Source organism: Colias eurytheme, chromosome 31 (assembly GCF_061535395.1).
Source record: "Colias eurytheme isolate Ceu_HAF_F1 chromosome 31, ilColEury1 Martin Lab GWU primary, whole genome shotgun sequence".
Classification (NCBI taxonomy): Eukaryota; Metazoa; Arthropoda; class Insecta; order Lepidoptera; family Pieridae; genus Colias; species Colias eurytheme.
In genome coordinates this window covers 4,632,004-4,649,713 of record NC_143010.1, presented here as the reverse complement: position 1 = coordinate 4,649,713, position 17,710 = coordinate 4,632,004, and the positions used below count along the sequence as shown (strand labels likewise).

At 33.9% G+C, this 17,710-nt stretch overlaps 1 protein-coding gene across 2 annotated transcripts in view; it reads left to right on the top strand.

Moving 5' to 3' along the window:
• The window catches only part of LOC149895572 (uncharacterized), a 31,046-nt gene extending 13,553 nt beyond the window's left edge, over positions 1–17,493 (top strand). Inside the window, exons 11-18 of one of the 2 annotated variants that reach the window (XM_090118949.1) lie at positions 563–708; positions 1,245–1,387; positions 2,030–2,131; positions 3,474–3,546; positions 4,440–4,539; positions 15,872–16,006; positions 16,633–16,741; positions 17,329–17,493. In XM_090118949.1, the coding sequence (XP_089975075.1) occupies positions 563–708; positions 1,245–1,387; positions 2,030–2,131; positions 3,474–3,546; positions 4,440–4,539; positions 15,872–16,006; positions 16,633–16,741; positions 17,329–17,439 (919 nt within the window). In that variant the 3' untranslated portion in view covers positions 17,440–17,493. Of the gene's footprint in view, positions 1–562; positions 709–1,238; positions 1,388–2,029; positions 2,132–3,473; positions 3,547–4,439; positions 4,540–15,871; positions 16,007–16,632; positions 16,742–17,328 lie in introns of both variants that reach the window. The other variant, XM_090118948.1, reaches the window with a different exon arrangement.
• The last annotated feature ends 217 nt before the right edge of the window (positions 17,494–17,710 follow it).

The following is a 17,710-nucleotide window of genomic DNA, read 5'->3' as shown; positions in this document are numbered from 1 at the left end:
GCCTCTTGTACAAACTATGCCTTTCTTTTGTATTAATGTTATTTTTGTCCTAATTTTGTTTGTGAAATAAAGTGTTGTATATAAATAAATAAAGATGCCGTACAAAATCAAATGACCAAATTTACCCCGGCAATTGTCGGAAAATAAAAAAAAAATTCCGACTTTGTGGACCACCTTTTTTTACGGCATCTGTGTCATACTATTTCTGTACTGCTTTTAGGGCTGATTTTTCAATCCTTGGTTAAAACTTATTCATCGAATAACGTATTAAACTACCATTTCAAAAAAGTATTCTAATTGTCCGTATATGACAGTTTACAGGTAACATTTTAAAATGTTCGTGTAATACTTTATTGGACGGATAAATTTTAACCAAGGATGGAAAAATCGGCCCTAAATCCATTATTCCGCAACGCCGTACAAAAATCAACAATCACAATCTTATTATTTTATGCTCTTATATCGTTATAGATAATATGTCACCATGGTTCAAATGACCCATAATTTTTTCAACATGGGCCTGTAGTCTATTATATATTGATATAATAAACATAAATTACAGACCACAAACACAACAACAACCAGAGCCAATAATTGAGGAAGTACAACAGCAACAAAAAGAAGACGAACCACCGGAAGTAGTCACCGATGACGTCATGCAGATACATCCGGAAGATATACCGCTTCCGCCGGAAGAACCGCCCGCTGGTGAGTGAGTGGTTTAGTTAGTGAGTGAGTTAGTGGGTGAGTGATTGAGTGAGTTAGTTATTCTGTTAGTGAACGAGTTAGACAGTTATTTAGCCTGTAAGTATGTAAATTAGTGGGTGTTTGAGTAATAGTCTAAGATCCCACCGCAGGATTAGTGCGTTCACAGTTTTTTTGCTAAAACAAACTTTTCTGTATATTTATAATTAGGAGAATATATATCGACTAGGTTGCCAGTCAAAATTTGGCAGCTTAATCTTACTTAGGCACTCACTTATACACTCATAAACATATGAGTGTATAAGTGAGTGCCTAAAGTGAGGGATTAAGTGGGTTAGTTACTTAGTGCGTGAGTTAACTAGTAAATTTGTGAGCATAATAAAAGAGAAGTGAAAGTTCAGTGCTTTTTTAATTTATCGATATATTTATAAGTTTGAATGAATGTTAACGGATTACATTACATTTTTGACAAGCTTTCAAACTAATTTAATTTATTTGTTAATAAATAATAAAGTTAATTTTAAATAATAAAGTTCCAGAACCGATCAAAGAGCCGACTCCACCGCCGGAAGTCAAAGAAGAGAAACAAGAGATGGAAGAAGAGAAGAAAGAGATAGAAGAACAGAGTGGAGAAGAGAAGGGAAGAGAAACGGAGGAAGATAGGAAGGATGAAGACGCTGAAGTGAGTTTGACAAATATAATCCTAAATCCATACTAATATTATAAATGCGAAAGTAACTCTGTCCAACTCTGAACCAATTTGCATGAAATTTGGTATGGAGATATTTTGATACCCGAGATAGGACATAGGCTACCTTTTATTGCGAAATATGTACCACGGGCGAAGCCGGGGCGGACCTCTAGTATTATATATAAACTATGTTAAAATAGAGCGTGTGCCGAGCACACGTGTCAGAAGTGAAACTTTTGGCAACATTCAAAGATATACATTACATACTACAAAAGCAACCAAACTATATTTTTTGGCTGTATTTTTTTTGGCTTGTTACCTTAGAACTTTTGACTGGGTGAACCGATTTTCATGATTCTTTTTTTATAAATAAAGCTAGTAGCTTTCGTGAGTTCCATTTAAATTTGGTCTATTTATGGCGGCTTTAGTTTTTTTGTTAAAATAATTATTGTTTATACACAATTATTATAAATAAACTAGCTTTCCGCCCGCGGCTTCGCCTCCTATATCTAGAACCTAATAAATTATATACTAAAACCTTCCTCTTGAATTACTCTATCGATTAAAAAAACCCATCAAAATCTGTTGCGTAATTTTGAAGATCGAAGCATACAAACACACATACTCTTTCAGGACTCAATTCCACTAAAGGATATGATAAAAGAAGAGACTTTAGCGCAAGAGAAGAAAGAAGAAGACACGCACACAGAGACGGATGACGACACGCCTATGGAGGTGAGATCTCTTACCGACTCTTATAACACTTTTTGAAGTGAAACTTCTTTATCGGGGTTGGAAAAAAATTTAGTGTAACATTTTTTCGTTACGCGTGACATTTTTCCGTTACGCGCCATCATTTTCTTATTTTTACTACGCGTGGTTCGACGTATTTCTGTAAAGTTGCATATAGTAAATTATTTTTTGAAAAATAAGGCCATAAAGAAGTTTCACTTCTTACGTGTGTACACTGGTACACGCACACATTTTTTTTGAAGTGAAAACTTCTTTAGCGGCGTTGAGCACTTTTTCTGTAATGGGTATAAAATCTTAAACTCGCGTCAGGACACGTGACCTGATCGAAAAAGCGTAAGACGGATACCATTCCAAAATATCAAACATGCTCAACGTTAATAATCAAGTTTTCACTTCTGCCGGCACTCCCCCAGTGCAACCCGGCTTTTTTTTTCTTCTATATTGGACAAGGACAACATTACAAACACAATACGCAAAATTTACATACAGAAATCACTTAAAAAATTGATAAAATTTATATAAATTAAAATATAATATCACTAGTGGTCCGCCCCGGCTTCGCCCGTGGTACCTACATGTTTAAACTATCCTATCTCTCAAGTTGGATCGAACTGCACATGGTGTGCGAATTTTATTATAATCGGTTAATTGGTTTAGGAGTCCATTGAGGACAAACATTGTGACACGAGATTTATATATTATATTAATTACTAGCGGTCCGCCCCGGCTTCGCCCGTGGTACATATTTACGTTTTCTCTACATAAGAACCATCCTCGTACTTCAAAGAATATAATAGAAAAGAATTATCGAAATCGGTTCAGCCGTTCACACGTGATGCCGTGACAATGCGAAACGGGTGCAGACCCGCCGCCTTTTTAATTTTTATAGCTCCCGCCGCGCAGCGCGTCGAACGCGGCAACTGATACACAAAAATAATCCTTATGGCATGATTCTGTATTCACGCGCGATGACTTATAGCGTATTTCATGTATAACTTTGGTGTTTCTACACCGATTTACATGATTCTTTTACTATAACCTGCCCAGGAGTATAAAGAATAATTGTGCCAAATTTCGTTAAAATCCGTCGTGTAGTTTTTGTTTCTATAACGAATATACAGACAGACAGACAGACAGACAGACAGACAGACAGACAAAAATTTTACTGATTGCATTTTTGGCATCAGTAGCGATCCCTTATCACCCCTTCATAGTTTTTTTTTTAATATATTTCATGTACAGAATTGGCCTCTCTACAGATTTATTATAAGTATAGATTAAGATATTCGGTCTAATAAAATTATTTATATTATTACATTTACAGTTGAGTAGAGAAGAAGAGAAAGACGGAAAGAAGAAAAGAGATTATTCGAGAAAGAAAAAATCCGATTCAAGAAGTAAGTGAACATAATAATACATTGTACATATTATTACACTAGCTGTACCCCGCGGTTTCACCCGCATTGCTCCGCTCCTGTTGGTCTTAGCGTGATGATGTGAAATAATTTGTTCAAATCGGACCAGTAGTTCCTGAGATTAGCGCGTTCAAACAAACAAACTCTTTAGCTTTATAATATTAGTATAGATTAGTTTAAAGTTTGAAAAAAATATTAGAAATTTACACCTTCTTCCGTGGCAGTAAAGTTCAAAGTCTATTTGTTTCGATCATAAGAAAACTATGCCTTATAGAAGTACAGGCAGAGTTTTGATTTGGACAAAACTCAAACTCAAATATTTATTTATTCAATTAGACTTCTTCGAGAAGCACTTTTGAAACGTCATTACATATTTTTAACATTTACCACCGATTCGGAAAGCAGTATCTATGGAGAAGAACCGGCAAGAAACTCCATAGTTGCTCTTTTAAATCATTTCAGTATTACAATTTAATTTTACAAAATATGTAACTGTATATTATCATAATTCAAATTTTGAGCGTTCTTTTTAGTCTAGTTTATTCATTATTGTACTTTAATGATAATAAAATGTTGTTTTTTCGACTGACCGGTTGGCTTGGTTGGTAGTGACCCTGCCTTCCAAGACAGAGGTCGTGGGTTCGATTCCCATCCAGGGCAAATATTTGAGTGATGAACATAGATGTTTGCTCTGTGTCTGTGTGTTAATTATCTATATAAGTATGTATTTATAATTATAAATGTATGTTTATCAGCAATCTGGTTTCCATAACACAAGCGAAAGCTTAGTATGGGATCAGATCGTGCCGTGTGTGAAAATCGTCCTGAAATATTTATTTAATATTTATTTTTTATTTTATGTTGTTTTTTCTCAGCATGTTCGGGGTCGGAAAGTGCTCCGGAATCTCCCAGTTCGAGCGAGGCTGAAAGACAGCATCGCTTGTGGAGGAAAAGTGTCATGCTTGTGTATGGCAGGTCAGTAAATGCTGTCTTTCAGTGCTGATTTTGATTTTTGACGTGACAACGTCTTATAATTCGATAGAGCCGGCTGCACGCACGAAAAAACATGACTCATGCGGCGTTACCTCGCTCTGAGGCGTTCCATGTAAGGCTTGAAGTGCGAGCGAGAGCGCGGAACGAGCGACAAAGAAGCACAATCGGACGTTGTCACGTTCAACTATCGTCAGTAAACCTACTTTACAGACAACCAATTTTTTTTTAGTGAAGTTAGGTTTTAGCTTTGTTTAATGAGAAGCTGTTAAAGATTAAGCTTTTTTGCTTGTATATTGCCATATACAAGCAACCCAATCCATTTACATTGCTTGTTTGCTTGTATATTGCCATATACAAGCAACCCAATCCATTTACATTGCTTGTTTGCTTGTATATTGCCATATACAAGCAACCCAATCCATTTACATTGCTTGTTTGCTTGTATATTGCCATATACAAGCAACCCAATCCATTTACATTGCTTGTTTGCTTGTATATTGCCATATACAAGCAACCCAATCCATTTACATTGCTTGTTTGCTTGTATATTGCCATATACAAGCAACCCAATCCATTTACATTGCTTGTTTGCTTGTATATTGCCATATACAAGCAACCCAATCCATTTACATTGCTTGTTTGCTTGTATATTGCCATATACAAGCAACCCAATCCATTTACATTGCTTGTTTGCTTGTATATTGCCATATACAAGCAACCCAATCCATTTACATTGCTTGTTTGCTTGTATATTGCCATATACAAGCAACCCAATCCATTTACATTGCTTGTTTGCTTGTATATTGCCATATACAAGCAACCCAATCCATTTACATTGCTTGTTTGCTTGTATATTGCCATATACAAGCAACCCAATCCATTTACATTGCTTGTTTGCTTGTATATTGCCATATACAAGCAACCCAATCCATTTACATTGCTTGTTTGCTTGTATATTGCCATATACAAGCAACCCAATCCATTTACATTGCTTGTTTGCTTGTATATTGCCATATACAAGCAACCCAATCCATTTACATTGCTTGTTTGCTTGTATATTGCCATATACAAGCAACCCAATCCATTTACATTGCTTGTTTGCTTGTATATTGCCATATACAAGCAACCCAATCCATTTACATTGCTTGTTTGCTTGTATATTGCCATATACAAGCAACCCAATCCATTTACATTGCTTGTTTGCTTGTATATTGCCATATACAAGCAACCCAATCCATTTACATTGCTTGTTTGCTTGTATATTGCCATATACAAGCAACCCAATCCATTTACATTGCTTGTTTGCTTGTATATTGCCATATACAAGCAACCCAATCCATTTACATTGCTTGTTTGCTTGTATATTGCCATATACAAGCAACCCAATCCATTTACATTGCTTGTTTGCTTGTATATTGCCATATACAAGCAACCCAATCCATTTACATTGCTTGTTTGCTTGTATATTGCCATATACAAGCAACCCAATCCATTTACATTGCTTGTTTGCTTGTATATTGCCATATACAAGCAACCCAATCCATTTACATTGCTTGTTTGCTTGTATATTGCCATATACAAGCAACCCAATCCATTTACATTGCTTGTTTGCTTGTATATTGCCATATACAAGCAACCCAATCCATTTACATTGCTTGTTTGCTTGTATATTGCCATATACAAGCAACCCAATCCATTTACATTGCTTGTTTGCTTGTATATTGCCATATACAAGCAACCCAATCCATTTACATTGCTTGTTTGCTTGTATATTGCCATATACAAGCAACCCAATCCATTTACATTGCTTGTTTGCTTGTATATTGCCATATACAAGCAACCCAATCCATTTACATTGCTTGTTTGCTTGTATATTGCCATATACAAGCAACCCAATCCATTTACATTGCTTGTTTGCTTGTATATTGCCATATACAAGCAACCCAATCCATTTACATTGCTTGTTTGCTTGTATATTGCCATATACAAGCAACCCAATCCATTTACATTGCTTGTTTGCTTGTATATTGCCATATACAAGCAACCCAATCCATTTACATTGCTTGTTTGCTTGTATATTGCCATATACAAGCAACCCAATCCATTTACATTGCTTGTTTGCTTGTATATTGCCATATACAAGCAACCCAATCCATTTACATTGCTTGTTTGCTTGTATATTGCCATATACAAGCAACCCAATCCATTTACATTGCTTGTTTGCTTGTATATTGCCATATACAAGCAACCCAATCCATTTACATTGCTTGTTTGCTTGTATATTGCCATATACAAGCAACCCAATCCATTTACATTGCTTGTTTGCTTGTATATTGCCATATACAAGCAACCCAATCCATTTACATTGCTTGTTTGCTTGTATATTGCCATATACAAGCAACCCAATCCATTTACATTGCTTGTTTGCTTGTATATTGCCATATACAAGCAACCCAATCCATTTACATTGCTTGTTTGCTTGTATATTGCCATATACAAGCAACCCAATCCATTTACATTGCTTGTTTGCTTGTATATTGCCATATACAAGCAACCCAATCCATTTACATTGCTTGTTTGCTTGTATATTGCCATATACAAGCAACCCAATCCATTTACATTGCTTGTTTGCTTGTATATTGCCATATACAAGCAACCCAATCCATTTACATTGCTTGTTTGCTTGTATATTGCCATATACAAGCAACCCAATCCATTTACATTGCTTGTTTGCTTGTATATTGCCATATACAAGCAACCCAATCCATTTACATTGCTTGTTTGCTTGTATATTGCCATATACAAGCAACCCAATCCATTTACATTGCTTGTTTGCTTGTATATTGCCATATACAAGCAACCCAATTTACTGACCTGCCGGTCAGTAAATTGGTTTCAGTGCTGATTTTGATTTTTTTGTTTGAAAGGTTAAGTTAATAGTGTTCTTAGCTGTGTTTAGTGAAAGTCGGTCAGTTATATACTATCATTGACTTTGTACTTGTTGCGGGAGTTCAGTAATTGCTGAACTTCAGTGCTGATAATTTTGATTTGGTAAAAAGTCAGTAATTGTTGCCTTAAGGTAGTAGTTTTAAGTATAACTCGAAACAAATGCGATTATTTGTATTTTAGTTTGCTATTAAAAGGTTAAAATATTTTTTGTGTTATTTGTATTGCATTTTTTTAATTAAAACGAATACATACTCTTTTAGGTTACATGGTAGATTTACGATTAATTTTTTTTAAGATAGCAAGTAAATATATAATACTAGATTTCCGCCGGCGGCTTCGCCCGCGTTTTCAAAGGAAAACCCGCATAGTTCCCATTCCCGTGGGATTTCCGGGATAAAACCTATCATATGTATCATATGTTAATCCAAGTTACCCTCTATATGTGTGCTAAATTTCATTGTTATCGGTTCAGTAGTATTTGCGTGAGTAACAAACACACACACACACATCCTCACAAACTTTCGCATTTATAATATTAGTAGGTAGTAGGATGTTACATTGTGTCTTTTTTGTTCTTCATATAAAAATCAATATACAGGGTGTAATCGTTAAGTGTGCACAGGTGATTATTCCGTAACTATTGTATCTGCAATAGACCAGATATTTCCCGTTTTATTTTTTTTTAATTATTGTTGTCATTTTACTCATTAGGTTAAGGTGATTGCAACGATCTGTTCCCAGCCAATATCCCGCTAGATGGCGCTGAATTCTACATTTCTAGTTTATTTGAGTTTTTGCGTAATTGGAATAGTCATCAAACCTAGGAATAGTCATGGCGGTTACTGAATATTATATTTTATTGAAATATGTTATATCATTGCCTTAAAATCCACCCAATTCGGTAAAATTATGCGTTTTAACATCTGTCATTGCATACAGGGTCGTTTACACACACAGACGTATACAAAAATGATAAAGATTTAACTCTAGATGGCGTGAATGTAAAGCGCGTCACACACGGTGAAGATACTACCTATAATATTTTATCTAATCTAGTAATATTTTATATTACAGTATCTTAAGGTATCCGGTATCAGCGTTCTGACCATCATTTTTCTTTTTTCGCTGTAGAACCGCCATCCTGTTACAAATGACCCACAAAGGAGAATGACCACGGGTGGTATCGGTAAAATTTTAGTTGTGCCACGTATTCGTTATATTGTTAATTCCTATTTGTATTTATAATGATCATATGTATCAATATTAAGTCTTAATTAAACCGGATAAATTGAAATAATAGTAAAAGTAAAAGTTTTTCTTTTGAAACATGTATGAACTTTCGCATTAGTAGGAAGTAGGATTGTTATAAAAATAAAAGTTATATTTGTTGGCGTAAACTATTTTATTGTAATTTTGGGAAATAAATAATGTCAAAATTGATTACCTACAATAAAACGCAGTTTTATTTTATTACCTTAATACACTATTGTTTTTTTTTTATCAAAACATGTATTTGAAGTAGCAAATATGATATTATGCTGATCCAAGCATTTTCACTCAAAACTAATATCACTAATGATTTGTAAAAGTAAATTATTTCAAAATACATTTCATAACCAACAAGTAAGAATAATTATTCATACAACAACAAATCAAAAACACTATTTACTATGGAAAAAAAACCAGGAAGGTGAAAAACATATTTACGATTTCGATGCACTCGACTTTTAGTAAAATAATAGGTAAAAATATTATTATGGTTTTGATCACAGACATATCTGTGGTTTTGATTTCAGCTACTAGTATCAGAAAGCTGCGTGTTCAATGCACGTCGGGGTCCCACAACTGTGGAGGAAGGAAGGTAGAATACCTCCATCGAATAAGTGAAGTTTCTCGACATACTCGATTTGCCGGCCGGCCTCAATGAAGATTGTCCGAAAGTTGTATATGTGCTCTGTAACGAAAAAATTTCGCTAGCGCGATTCAGAGTGAGGTGTCGTACAATATACCTAATGAAGTTTTTCATCTTTTTATTTTACTGCAAATACAAAATAAAAATTAAACAATGGTAATGTAAATTCTAAACAAACTACTACCAAAATACAATTAGAACAAAAATCATTTGACTTGTTTATTTCACCCAGAGGCCAGAGGCGGCTCGTGACAAAATTGTATAGGTGTTCACTTGAAATAAAACAACGAAAATACAATAGCGTTCGGGATGATTTATTACAAAAAAATGAGCACCACATTTTATAAATGTCTATAACACTAAAAATTACAAAGTACAGGCTATTTCAAAACGAATTCAATGACTAGGTATCAATAATTAGTAAATCACCGAATTTGCATTCGCGAGCGTAGGTATCCATAGTGTTTGTCACTGACGGTCACTGACCTCTATAACTTATAGTTATAGAGGTCAGTGGTGTTTGTTGTGTAAACATGTATGTATTTGAGTAGTTAGTAGCATATTATATTCTGAATTTCTGATCCATGCCTATTCACTCAAAACTAATAACACTAATGATTTGTAACAGTAAATTATTTCAATAGGTAGGTATTTGAACATTTCCCAACAAGACGTAAGAATAATTATTCGTAGGTATACAAGATACAATAACAAATCTAATACACTATTTATTATTTTATTATTTACTAGCGGTCCGCCCCGGCTTCGCCCGTGGTACATGTTTACGTTTTCTCTCCATAAGAAGTAATAGCTAGAGAGCTAGCGCAAAGCTACCTGTATGTATTTGACCAGACCTGGATTTTTGTGTGTTGATTCCCCTATACCTACTATACATGAGATGAGGAGTCACTAAGCCCAGAGTGGTGGACGGGGCGCGCGCTTAGGTAAGACAGGTGGAAATTTTTGGCGAACTTTGAAACCATTTGACCACGTCTGCCATTTTGATATTTGAAAATAGATTATTATTACTATCGGAAAATAACAATGGCAGACCATTATCACGCGGATAACATTCTGGCAGACACTTATGAAAGTGCTGAAAAAAATACAATTTTGAAAGTATTTGACCAGATCTGCCATTCATATATTTTATTTATTAGGGTCTTAAAAACTTATTTTCGAAACGGCAGACATTTTCATTGCGTACAGACTTCAGCAGACAACAAAACTTTACAGACTTCAGCAGTCAACAAGACTTAGCTTCTACATGGTCAGATGTATATATGTATTACGTTCCCTGACCTTACATCAATGATTTACTTTATTAATGTTTTTATGGTCATTTACATTTAATTTTGAAAACTATGGAATAAAATTTATAAATTTGATGATACAAAACTAAATATACATTTGTAAAGAATCTCAAATATAAAGTTGTGTTGCAAATAACAAATCATCATTTAAATATTTAGTTTATTTCTTTATTTAAGAAACAATTAACAATTACAAAACAACATAAAAAAACACGCATGCATTTATTGAAATGTTCATTCATCATCACTATCGTATGGCGTTGTGTGACTCGTCTTCATAATCCATTGAATCGGATTCTGTAAAAGTAAAACGTAAATTATATAATAAAAGAAATGAGTCATTATAAACTTACCTAGTAAGGCAATGCCTTTGATGTCGCACGATGCCGCCGCGCCGCCAGTGTAGGTACTTCTGCTGCTACATGAAAATATGCTAGGGTTGCAACAAATGGGAAATAAAACAATTGTGATTATTACTATTATGATGTAATCATTTATTCATATTATGTACATTCAAAACAATTGCTATTATTAAATCTGATGTAATTATTTTTTCATAAATATATAATTATTATTAATTACATAATATATTGCACTGTGAAATATTTACGTATCACTTTATTTTTGATGTTCTTAATTGTCTTTTATAAAATTTAAGTGACGCATTCGCATTGGGATCAACAATCCGATAAGAAAAGAATGGAGACAACATATACATAGCTTTGATTTCAATTCTACAGATACAAAATATACAATCTATCTAAAATGATACAACGGATGTTTCCTGCGTTTTCTCGTCAAAATACCGAAACAACGTAATTATTGTATAGTAGTTGGGCGTGAAAGTAAAAAAACAAATGAAAAGTGTTTTCCATATGATTATTTATTAAATTTACGCGATTAAGAATAATTTCAACGATACAATTTAGTAACCGAGAATTCAGAGGATTAAAGAAAATACCTGCCTGATCATTTTATCAAACTCTAAAAGAATTATGGTTATTTCGCATCACTCGGTTTATTAGTTTGGTAATAATTATTAAAGGTAGTTACAACCCTAGCCATTGAGTCGAACGGTAGGCAACACAATATCGACTTTGTGCGGGTACATATGGTACATTTCTTCTTGCTGTGAAGCGTAATTATTATTATTAAGATTTTTTAGGCTATTTTGAATCAGCTGTTCTAATTTAATTCTAGAAATTTATTAAAACGTGATTTTTTTAAAAGTATATTATGAGTTTATAAATACCTCAACCAATAGTTATTGTGTCCTATCCTCATTTCTTTATATCTTGGTAGTTAACTAAAGTGTTAAATTTACATAACCTCAACAACAACATTTACACTGCCACTGCACTAAAACTAAACTAACTAGCTCTCTAGCTATAAGAACCATCCTCGTACTTCAAGGGATATAATAAAAAAAGAATTATCGAAATCGGTTCAGCCGTTCTCGAGTTATGCGCTTACCAACACATTTTGCGATTCATTTTTATATATAAGACTAGCGGTCCGCCCCGGCTTCGCCCGTGGTACATGTTTACGTTTTCTCTACATAAGAACCATCCTCGTACTTCAAGGAATATAATAAAAAAAGAATTATCGAAATCGGTTCAGCCGTTCTCGAGTTATGCGCTTACCAACACATTTTGCGATTCATTTATATATATATACTAGCGGTCCGCCCCGGCTTCGCCCGTGGTACATAATATTTACGTTTTCTCTACATAAAAACCATCCTCGTACTTCAAGGAATATAATAAAAAAAGAATGATCGAAATCGGTTCAGCCGTTCTCGAGTTATGCGCTTACCAACAAATTTTGCGATTCATTTTTATATATAAGATAAGATTATGTGAAAATAACCAGGAAGGTGAAAAACATATTTACGAAAACATAGTAACATAATATGGCTGTCGCTACAATAATTATATTTCAATTTTATCTTTTTATACCTAGTAGAACTGGCCGACGAATAAAAAAAATCGTATTAGAATAAATACAATAAATTACGGAACAAAAAAAGGATTGTAACTGAATTAGGTATGTTTGTTTCTGGGCGCACCGTTTTCGACGACGCGACGCGCGACGTAAGCGTATAGGTATAGGTACCTACTTTGCTAAAACAAACTAATAAAATTGTGTGTCTGTCTGAAAATTCGGAAAAGCATATTTTGCAAGTTTGTAATTACTTTGATAGTTTACCGATTTATAATAATTGTAATTGTAATTGTATAATATATAATTTGCAATGTGGTGAAATTTCATAAAAATCACGGGCCAATTTTTTGTTTTGAATCCCACCGAAAATATAATTGCGTTATTAGAATAATTAATTACTATACCTACCCACGATCAATTATTACAATTTAGTCTCAAATGCATACTAGAGAAATATTGCAATTTGATTCAATTAAAATGCATAGCATACAAAAATAAATTCACAACACAAGAAATTCCGCGCGCAAATCATAGCGCGTGTCAATGAAATCAAGAATGTTTTATATCAAGCCGACGCGGACGACGACGCGACGCCGAACAAAAGTACCTACGACGGACGACCACGCTTCGAGTTGCCAAACAACATGAGTAATAAATTGTTTACAAAAAAAACAAGTTTTCCATTTTTCTGTATGAGTAGACAGAACTTCAAAACGCCACCTGCTACGGTTTATATTATGAACGATTGTTATAAAAATAAAAGTTATATTTGTTGGTGTAAACTATTTTATTGATAAATAATTTTGGAATTTAAAATTGTCAACATTGATTACAATAAAACGCAGTTTTATTTTATTACACTATTGTTTTTTTTATCAAAGCATGTATTTGAAGTACCATATAATATTATGCTGATCCAAGCATTTTCACTCAAAACTTATATCACTAATGATTTGTAAAAGTAAATTATTTCAATATACATTTCATAACCAACATGTAAGAATAATTATTATTATTCCTACCTACAACAACAAACCTAAAACACTATTTACTATGGGAAAATAACCAGGAAGGTGAAAAACATATTATTATATTTTACGATTTCGACGCACTCGACTTTTAGTAAAATATAGTAGGGAAACATAATATTATGGTTTTGATTTTTGCTACTAGTATAAGAAAACTGCGTGTTCAAACTACTTGTTTGTCTGTCTGAAAATTCGGAAGTACTTTGGTAGTTTACCGATTTATAATAATATTGTATATATCGTTGTTTAAAAAATATTCAAACACAATAAAATATGATATATGTACTGATTTATCACTGGTTTCAGTGATGAACTGATGAGTCAATTATAGCCACTATACTTTCGTCATACGTGTGTATGATTGATGTGATTTGCAACGTGGTGATATTTCAGAAAAATCACGGGTCAAATTGTCCCACCGAAAATATAACTGCGTTATAAGAATAACTATACCTACGATAAATTATACATAATACAATATAGTCTCAAATGCATACTAGTGAAATATTTTATTTGAATCAATAAAATAAAAAAATAAATAAAAAATAATAATAATACAAAAATAAATTCACAACACAAGAAAATCCGCGCGCAAATCATAGCGCGTGACAATGAAATCAAGAACTTTCGAGCCGACGCGGACGACGAAGGAGCCTAACAAAAGTACCTACAATCATAGGCGGCTCGTGACAAAATTGTATGGCCGTGTTCACTTGAAATAAAACAACGAAAATAGGTACCTACAATAGCGTTAGCAGTACAAAAAAAATGAGCACCACATTATAAATGTCTATTTATACACTAAAAATTATAGAGTATTTCAAAACGAATTCAATTATTATTTAGCAATAATTAGAAAATCCCCGAATTTGCATTCGTGATCGTATTCATAGTGTTTGTCTACACTAATATTATAAAGAGGAAAACTTTGTTTGTTTGTTTGATTGTAATGAATAGGCTCATAAACTACTGGACATTTTACCAATGTTTGCAAGTTTGTGATTACTTTGATAGTTTACCGATTTATAATAATTGTATACTTATATCATTGTTTAAAAATATTCAAACACAATATGATATAGGTACTGATTTATCACTGGTTTCAGTGATGAACTGATGAGTCAATGTTAGCCACAATACTAATCACTTTCGTCATACATGTGTATGAACTATGATTGATGTGATTTGCAATGTGGTGAAATTTCATAAAAATCACGGGCCAATTTTTTGTTTTGAATCCTACCGAAAATACATATATTACTAATTGCGTTATTAGAATAATTAATTACTATACCCACGATCAATTATTACAATTTACAATATAGTCTCAAATGCATACTAGAGAAACATTGCAATTTGAATCAATTAAAATGCATAGCATACAAAAATAAATTCACAACACAAGAAATTCCGCGCGCAAATCATAGCGCGTGTCAATGAAATCAAGAATGTAATTTTATATCAAGCCGACGAGCGACGACGCCGAACTAAAGTACCTACAGTACCATTTACCTTCAGTGTACAATACAGTTTACAGACCTACGACGGACGAACAATAATGAGTAATAAATAAAAAAAAACATAGTTTCTAAGGTCATTAGTTTTATTTTATTTTATTGTTATTTTCTTTGAACGATTGGAAATGAAATTACTCAATTTTTACACAGAACTTTGATTTATTAGAATTATGCTCATTATGCATAAGATAACGAACGCGAATGCACGACATCTAGCGCGTCAATGTCTAAACATCGCCTTTCGTTTAGACATTGACGCGCTAGATCTGTAATAAGTATATAGTCTATGCGCTAGATGTCGTGCTTTATGTCGTGTTTCGCTTGGCAAAAGTCACGCACACTACTGTAGAAGTGTCAAATTTTTCCGGTATTTTACTGTTGTTTTTCTAAGTAAATATTGTAAATTATTGATTAAAAAGGTCGAACGCGCACACATTTCATTATAGAGAAGTGATAAAATGATTAGTTTTAAAGAAATAGTGTCTGTGTTAAGTGTTTAGAGGTAATCAAAAATGTATGGAGGGACGGTCGGAACATCAACCTTAAGTACTTTCGATATCAGTTTATAGTTTTTTGATATCTGCAATAGTTACGGAATAATCGCCTGTGCACACTTAACGATTACACTCTGTATACTATGTTTGTAACCAGGCTCTGCGCGCACAAGTACGCGTCTCTATTCCTCCGTCCGATCACCGATGAAGAAGCGCCTGGCTATAGCCAGTTAATTAAACGGCCGATGGACCTGTCTACAATACGCCGGAATATTGACTCGGGGGTTATTAGGTAAGTGGGGGTGGCACGAAGGGTTCCATACTATGGGGTAAACTTAGGGCCGATTTTTCAATGCTTGGATAAAACTTATCCGTCCAATAAAGTATTACACGATAATATTAAAATGTCACGTAAACTGTCAAATACGGGCAATTAGAATACGTTTTTAAAATTGTAGTTTTATACATTATTCGACTAATAAGTTTTATCCAAGCATTGAAAAATCGGCCCTTAATATTTTAATTTTTATTTTGTCGTTATAGCGGCAACGGAAATACATCATTTGTGAAAATTTTAGCTTGCTAGTTATCACGGTTTATGAGATACAGCCTGGACACAGACAGACAGACGACGAAGTCTCAGTAATAGGGTCCCGTTTTACCCTTTGGGTACGGAACCCTAAAAAGAAGGAAAAAGGGGAGGGGGGTCAAACTTTGTTTGAGGGACAATATTGTGGGGGAAGTAATATAAATAGGGGATAAATAATATTGATTCGCGTGTTAGATACCGAAATTTGAATTTGAATTTAAGGCGATGTTTTTGTCTTTGAATCTTGCCAAAAGAGTTTCACTTCTGACACGTGTGCTTGGCGCACACGCTCTTTTTTATTGCAATAAATATAATTTATTTATTTACAGAACAACAGCACAATTTCAACGTGATGTGCTTCTAATGTTGTCAAACGCTCTAATATACAACAGTAGTTCGCACAGCGTGTATACTATGGCGAAGGAGATGTTTGAGGAGGTGAGTGACACTTTACTCAAACTCAAGTCATACTCAACTTACAATTAACTCAAATTAAAAGAACACGCATATTAAAATCTACTCGAGGTAAAAAATTAAAGAAGAGATGAGTGATACTCAAACCGTTCTCAAACTCAAGTTGCACTTAACTCAGGCACACTCAATTTATTATATAAAGTAAACATACGAGTTGAAATTTAGTCGATATGGAAAGAGTTCTAAGAAGAGTTGTGTTACACTCAAACCGAACTCAAACTCAGGTCACACTTAACTTACACTATAATAAATACGCACGTTATATAATACAGGGTGTAATCGTTAAGTGTGCACAGGCGATTATTCCGTAACTATTGCAGATATCAAAATAATTTCAACTGATATCGAAAGTACTTAACCTAATCAGTAAAATGGCCATAATAAATTTTTATTGGATTTCGTTTCTTTGTAACTTTCATTTGCTCTGTAATTGTCTGGAAGAATTCGTTCCAAGGGATAAGACCGTCTTATGTATTCGTTTTTTGCTGGGTTAGTGTTTTATTTTGTCGTCTTATAGTGCACAGTAAATATTTTTTTCGTTTATTATACAGGCACAATCCCAGCTGGGTATGTTGGTAGCAGCACAAGCTCATGCTGGTCTGGTCGCACCGCCCGCACGCAAGCGGCGCCCGCACGACACAGCACACAAACCGCGAAACTGAACTAACTTAGTTATAATATGTGTAGTGTACAAGCGATTTTTAAGTAATAATAAATGAATACATGGAACAGTGTTGTTTTATTTACCCACTTAGTATATTAAAATATACGCTAAACATTAACGATCAAAATTGAGTCTAAAGGAGTCAGTAATATTTGCCCGCACGCAAGCGGCGCCCGCATGACACAGCTCACAAGCCGCGCAATTGAAACTTACACGATTGTTAAGAGCGCATATTCTATTTAACGCAAGTCAAAAACTCCGCGATCTAT